General features: G+C 48.2%; 2 protein-coding genes and 1 non-coding gene across 3 annotated transcripts in view; 1 reads left to right on the forward strand and 2 right to left on the reverse strand.

The window, feature by feature from the left end:
* Positions 1–19: 19 nt before the first annotated feature.
* Positions 20–4,339, reverse strand: LOC135816836 (dnaJ homolog subfamily B member 9-like). Its single transcript, XM_065329940.1, has 3 exons — positions 3,865–4,339; positions 1,677–2,210; positions 20–848 (listed from the first exon to the last, which is right to left on the reverse strand). The coding sequence occupies exons 1-3, from the start codon at positions 4,121–4,123 to the stop codon at positions 778–780; spliced, it is 864 nt and encodes a 287-aa protein (XP_065186012.1). The 5' UTR covers positions 4,124–4,339; the 3' UTR covers positions 20–777.
* Positions 4,340–4,728: 389 nt separating this feature from the next.
* Trnah-gug (transfer RNA histidin (anticodon GUG)) lies at positions 4,729–4,800 on the reverse strand. Its single transcript has one exon. It is a non-coding gene; the product is annotated as a tRNA-His (tRNA).
* Positions 4,801–5,057: 257 nt separating this feature from the next.
* LOC135816846 (ATPase family AAA domain-containing protein 3-like) overlaps positions 5,058–7,518 on the forward strand; it is a 16,300-nt gene continuing 13,839 nt past the window's right edge. The window contains exon 1 of the mRNA XM_065329949.1: positions 5,058–5,368. Within this exon, the coding sequence (XP_065186021.1) occupies positions 5,158–5,368 (211 nt within the window). The 5' untranslated portion in view covers positions 5,058–5,157. The remainder of the gene's footprint in view (positions 5,369–7,518) is intronic.

Here is a 7,518-nt window from a genome sequence, read left to right on the forward strand (position 1 = left end):
CACACGTGCAACTCTGTACAGTAGTCAGCAGTTCCATTGAACAAGACAGCAGCAGCAGCAGCAGCTTGAAGATAATGTCAGGCATAACTGATAAGTCGGATATAATTATAGTTATAGACAACAAAGAGTCAAAATGAACCAGCCACATGACTACACATCTAGTAGAAGACAACCGGGAGAGATATTTCCAGTTGGCCCTAGAAAACAATAATAATAATTAGTATTATCTACAGCTGGAAAAGTGGAAATGCACACATAACAGGAGACGGGACTCTGTGCATGCAATGCAATGCGAAAGAGCTTTTGGAAATACTTCAAGCAGTCGTAAAACAGCACAAGGATGTGCCGCAGCGCGAACAACAGCGCGCAAGGCAGTACAATAGAACAGTGCTGGCGGTTGGCTTGGTCCAGCCAGGTGTGCACTGCACGTGCTGACCATCTAGGTCTTTGTGCATTTCGGCGAGTCTCGAAGCACACAGATCAGAGTGTGAAGCTATCTGGATGGAACACAGGTAGCCTACACATACCATTGTAAGTTCCTCACAGCCGATGAGCACAGTTGATACTGGCCAAGCACTATTGCCGTCTACACTTAGACGGATAAAACCAGGCGCCACTGTCCAAGCGCTGGCTGCCAGATTACAATATTTCGAAATGGTGAGGGACTGCTTGGTTCAAGTTGCAAGAGAAGGAGAGAGAGAGAGAGAGAGAGAGAGAGAGAGAGAGAGAGAGAGAGAGAGAGAGAGAGAGAGAGAAAGAGAGAGAGAGAGAGCTGGACTAGCTGCAGATCGTCTGCGTTGTGACCATGTTGCCTATTTTCTGTGTTACTACTCGACATCGCTCACCACCTGCAGATTACCAACCAAACACACGGAAACGCAAAAAGTGAAACAGGTACACAGGTCTAGAAGTACCAAAGCGTTTGTTAAAGCATCGCAACCCCTGTAAAGTCAGGAATCCCCTGCAACACGTTACGCTACTTTCAACCAAGATATTGAAAATCTTCAGCATACCTACACATGCAATGGTAGTACAGCAAAACTTCAGCAAAAGAATAATAAGAATAATGTACTAGACGGCCATGTGCCATAAACATCGGTCCTCATAGCCGAGGTACTGTACACGTGCCTGATCCACCAGGGTCGGAGTAAACATGCGGACTGCAGCTAGCAACATGCAACAGACAAGAATACTGTCTACATGTGCGTGGCAACTGGCACTCGGTCCCATTCCTGGCTATAAACTTGCAAGAATGCACCTGGTGGACAGTTTACTATGACTGTACACTGTACAGTGTATTAATACAGGTACCGATAGTGTGCAGTGTATTACTACAGGTACCGATAGTGTACAGTGTGCAGTGTATTACTACAGGTACCTGTAATACAATCAGGTTCAGTGTACAGAGTCAGTGAGTGCGTTCGATTATGCACGCGAATCGATTCACGAATCGATTCATGAATCGATTCGCGCTATTCACATCACCCCATATGAATAGGGTGAATGGATTCCAGGGCTTATGACATGAAAATCGAACGACTTGAATCCATGCGAATGGATTCATGAATCGATTCAAGTGCATAATCGAACACAGCCAGTGTATTCCAGGTGCAGTACCAGTACTTGTTGCTGGTTGGACAACAGTGTACAGAGTGTATTATAGGTGCAGTACTTGCCTTGTTGCTGATTGGACGCTTCGAAGTACTGGTGTCCATGCCCACCTCCGCCATGATGGAACATATCATCGCCAGCGAACATGTCCTCAAACCCAAAGTCATCGAACATGCCGCCGCCGCCTCCGCCACCACCACCGCCTCCGCCATGGAACGCATGGTAGTCCTGCATGCCGTCGTCGGCAAAGAACATGTGATCGTGGCCGCCACCACCAGCACCAGCACCAGCACCTGGGCCATGCATGAAGTCCGAGTCAAACTGGAATTGCATGTGCTCATCCTGCTCGTGGTGAGCATGGCCATGTCCGAACGGTTGCTCGAAGAACATGTTCGGTCCACCACCACCACCGCCGGCGAAGAAATCGTCGAACGGGGAGCCACCGCCGCCAAAAATGTCATCGAACTGGAAGCTGAAGCCTTCGCCGTTGAAGCCACCGCCTGGACCGCCGCCGCCAAAGCCGTTATTGTCGTTTAGTCCGGCCTCTCCATACTTATCATAGCGCTGCCTCTTGTCTTTGTCGCCTAGCACTTCATACGCTGGACAAACACCAAGTCAGATAGTGGCAGTTTGTCTACGATTCATTCAGTGCAGTGTACATGCATGCCCGGCTCTACTATGCTCATTATCCATTCAAAAGGTGACACAACCAGTTGGAGAACAGTGACAAGCAGGTCGGCACATTGAGACAGAGAAAAGGTGAATGGATGCGAATGAAGGACTCATTTATATGGTCAAACCTTCACCCCCCCCCCCCCTCACAGCACAGAAAGCTGGTACAGTCAGACCTCGCTTATCCGGTCCTCTTTTATCCGGATCCCTCACCATCCAGGAGAAAATAGCTGGTTACAGATTTACAGCATACAGGATGCATCCAACATAACCGGTGTCTGACTGTATTTTTGGACAACAGGTGGTCCCTTGTTGCATTGGCCGCTTAATTAACATGGGTACAACACCGTAAAAGTCCGTAAATAAGTACCTGCCCGAAATAAATATCCCCTTCATTCTTTTGGCTCTGTCTGTTGAAGTCAAGTCAAGTCCGATAAACATACTGCCCGAAATAAGTACCCGTACGATGCGCACACGCAGCACGTAGCATGTACATTTACATGAAAATGACTTCTCCACTACACACAAGTCAGGTCCGAAAGTTAGTTCGTGCCCGAAAGTCAGTACCCGCCCGAAAGTTAGTACGGGTGTGGTCACTAATTCGAAAGTAAATACGTACTTATTTACGGACTTTTACGGTAGCACAATATGGTACTCAAGCCAGTGCCGGGAGAGCAAAATCGACTCACAAGTATCATCACTGGTGCATACATTGTACGAGCAGAGTTGCGGCTGCCTTGGCCCTGTGACCACCCTGGCACATTGACAATGACATGCTACAAATCAGCAGTCATGATTTTTCCTGCCATCATGTAAGGGCCTGGTAGGGAGTCGCATTCGTCGCGTCCCTCCTAGGGAGACAACACGAGACTATAGTATGCGAAATGATGTGTGTTTGAAGCTTTTTAAACACAGATAAAGATATTCTACGCGATCGCTACCAAAGCTCCACTGTCACCAGGCGCGGCACAGACCACCGGTGCATCTGGAACCCTACACGAGCAGCCAAAGCCATGCCATTTCACGTTCCACCCACCCACGCCGTCTCTCCAGAAAGGCCCAGATGGTACGGTTCCCTGATTTCCGCAAACATACACACTTGCCGACATGCCGCCGTGGTCATGTGCACAGCAGTACATGTATCCGTCAGAACAGTATGAGATTCATCACCCCATTCAGATTTCTTGCACTGTATCACGAGCAAGCACTATCTTGCCAATCACTATTGATGCCTCAAGTTTATACAAGAGAGAAAGACCAAGGAACTACAAGTTACGCTATACTGTCCACTAACACCACCAGTTACTAAACAATCAGCTCATGCGATAACATTGCACGACACTGACCGACGGTAAAACGTCAGTACCGACGGTAAAACGTCAGTACCGACGGTAGAACGTCAGTACCGTCGGTCAGTGTCGTGCAATGTTATCGCATGAGCTGATTGTTTAGTAACTGGTGGTGTTAGTGGACAGTATAGCGTAACTTGTAGTTCCTTGGTCTTTCTCTTTTGTATAAATTAAACCTTGGCTCTCCATCTGAGTCCATTGATGCCTCAAGTCTTCAAATTATAACTCTCACCTTCAGCAATAGCCAACCATCGCTGATCTGCTCCCTTTTCTTTATTCTTGTCTGGGTGGTATTTCAATGCGAGCTTGCGATATGCACGCCTAATCTCCGAGCTGCTCGCATCTTTCTTTACACCCAGGACTTTGTAGAAGTCTTTCGGAGGGGATTTCTTTCCATCCACAGCAGTGTGACTGTCGAAGACGTTGCTTATTACTAGTACTAGCAATGCCAGTAGGATTGGGCGTCTAAGTGCCATGCCTCGACAGGCCATAATTACAATTAGAATGGATCGACCGTGACATCGATGAAGACAACTTGCTAGTTTCGAGTCGAGTTGTTCAATAACCAACTGCAGCAATCACCACTGCATTGTACAGCAAAGTACAAAATTAGCGTTGAGAATGTTTCGATTAATTTTGTATTTCCAAATGGTGAAGGAAAACAATCACCCAAAGGCCAAACCAATCTAGATACGAGACGTACTTCAACAACACGTCAGCTTTCCAACAAATGAATTGTTTCTTCGAACTGGTCATGATTAACACTTGACAGATGGCAGATGCAGGCTGCTTATGCATGCTGCATGCTCGTCAACCAGCATTGTTATGCGAGAGTACTTGTAGAATCTGGTGCTGAGTCTGTGCGTGGGGACACCAGTCCTGATGATGGTGTGTACAGATACTACAGACTCAGTATAGTTACTGTTTGCTTCCTTCAGCACATCGGACTGTTTGCATGGTTTGGGGAGGAAGGCAAGTCTGTCTGATCTGAATAGAAAATTGATGAAGCTCGAAGAAATGCGACGAAAAAACACGGAAGAAATCATGCACAATCCCTGTAAAAAGTTTCTAAAAAAAGAAGAAAAAAGCTGCCGAGTGCTGTGACCAGGATTCGAACCTGGGTTACTACGGCCACAACGTAGGGTCCTAACCACTAGACGATCACAGCATGCTAAACTGGCAGCTACAGATGTACGCCTCTCCTTCTGATATTATGTGGTCAGTCTTGTACTTGTAGTGACATCATCATGGGCATGATGTATGCAGCATGGGGGGGATATGGGCTCTCTGGTCTGGATGAGTGGATATCAGGCTAGCTCGACCGTTGCGCAATGGAAATCTCTGGACTGCAGTCACTGCACGCAGCGGCCACGCACAATCGAGTCGCAGCCCTAGCCAGAAGAAAAACGTGCGTGATCGATCTCTCCGGTGGTGAAAATTTTCAATCTTACTTCGCTGTAGAATTTTGTATTTCTTACTATTTTTAGTTATAGTTTCGTAGGATTTTCTGGTCGAGTGGGCGAGTATGTCGTTCCTCTTCGGGAACGCCTTCAAGGGAGCTCCCCAAGATGGAGCAGCAATGCCGGGAGGGCCTCCTCCCGCAGCTGGAGATGATGCAAACAAACCACAGCCTCCAAAAAAACAGGAAATTCCTGGAGTGCCTGGATCTTTCGCCAACTTCGATCCCAGTGGCTTGGAGCGTGCTGCCAAAGCAATGAAGGAGCTAAATCAGTCCAGTAAGCATTGCGTTTCCTACTGTGGCTTTGTGAACTTTTCTTTGATTATTTCGTCAACGGCAAACCTGAATAAACACGAGTATGAAACACACACACACACACACACACACACACACACACACACACACACACACACACACACACACACACACACACACACACACACACACACACACACACACACACACACACACACACACACACACACACACACACACACACACACACACACACACACACACACACACACACACACACACACACACACCTGTCCTGTCCTGTCCTGTTGACCCACTGCTGTAAAGGTTACGTGGTCCCATTGCGGGAGGAGGGAGAGGAGCAAACACGCTGGTGCCAGGTCAGGTCCCTGGACTGCCGAAATCTCCGAGAGCAGTGCTGACACACACACACACACACACACACACACACACACACACACACACACACACACACGCACACACACACACACACACACACACACCTTGACCTTGACATACAGCTGCCGTTAAACGGCTAAGCTGCCCTCATGAGGAGGGGAACAAAGGGGTAGCATCACAGCTTCGCGGCAGAATATCCGGCCTCATGCCGTTGTAGATCCTGCTGCCTGCGATATCTCTCGCCGCACGCACAGCAGAACTTGAACTCAAGACGCTCTCTCGCTGTTGGTCGCTTGCCACGCTCGCAATTGTGCCATTAAAATCCACCAGCAGATCGAAAGCACCGGTCACATGACGTGCAGTGGAATGAGCAACAATGTTGGTGTTGAAGCACTAGGCGAGGTGCAGGATCGACAGAGTCCGATGGCTGTTGGGAGGAACCTGCGAGAGGGCACTTATGTACCTTCAGCCCACCAGCACCCTTGAACCATCTACCACAACGTTGACACGACTTTGCACCAGGCTGTTGGCTGACAGGAAGTTGACGGGCCGCACTGCACTTATGCCGCTTGTACCCAGACGCACTAAGATGGCGATCGCAAACACTGCAGTGCACAGTGGGCTTAGACGGTAGTGGTGGTGGCACAACATCAACGACACTCGATCTCCACAAAGGTCGATCCTGGCCTGTTGTACACCATGGTGTATCCAAGGAGCGTAGGTCGTGATGAACACGGTCCTTGAGCCGAAGGCGTGGACCTTCTGCTGGACGAGCCTTGGCAAACCATCCAAACAACAACTGTTTAGGTTGCCTGGTATCCGGCATACGTGCAATATGTCCAAGCCACTCCATGCGCCGCTTGCGGATGCAGGTGGATACCGTATTTCCGCGCATATAAAGCCATGGCGTTATATCCGAATATAAGGCCACCCTCACTTATAAAGCCATGGCGTTATAAGTGAACAAAATTCAATGTGGAGGAAGTTGCATCCGGCGTTAAAGGTGAGTTCAATTCTTTCAGTGAACCTACAGTAGCGGTGATTCTCTCTACATGTACCCATCCCCACTGTCACATGCCATACCGCCACTGCACCTTCACACAAGTTTGTATGCCACCTTGTACACAATAGGTTCACAATTTGAAATTTTCAGGGAAAATTGAAAGTATATGGATGCTCGACATGAACGTGCAACGGCACCATACGAGTACTCGAAGTTCATACTCTGCCGATTTTTCATGTAAGCGTCTCACTTTTAGCGCCATGGCGTTAAAACCGAGGCTATTTTCTCCAAAATTTTGGTCCAAAACAGCGATGTTTCACCTATAACGCCATGGCTTTATATGCGCGGAAATACGGTAACAACTCTGGCTTTCCCCATCTTCGCCTCAACTCTTCATTGGTCACCGAATCTGACTGTTGATCTCGCCGAGACACACCCAAGATGATGCGCAAGCAAGAGTGGTGAAAACCATCAATGCGGAATTCGTCACGCCACAGGACTGGCCAACACCACACACACACAGACACACACACACACACACACACACACACGCACGCACACACACACACACACACACACACACACACACACACACACACACACACACACACATGCATACACATACAAGTATAATGTTTGTTTGGTGTTTATTGTTGTACTTTTTTTTGATATGGCCATGGGCTGGGGTATTTATGGTGCCTTTCATGCAGACGTATTTGTTGGAAACGTTTCGAAACCTAACCGTAACTTGCCTTAGCAAGTATTGGCAA

The sequence above is a fragment of the Sycon ciliatum genome, chromosome 1 (assembly GCF_964019385.1).
Source record: "Sycon ciliatum chromosome 1, ocSycCili1.1, whole genome shotgun sequence".
Classification (NCBI taxonomy): domain Eukaryota; kingdom Metazoa; phylum Porifera; class Calcarea; order Leucosolenida; family Sycettidae; genus Sycon; species Sycon ciliatum.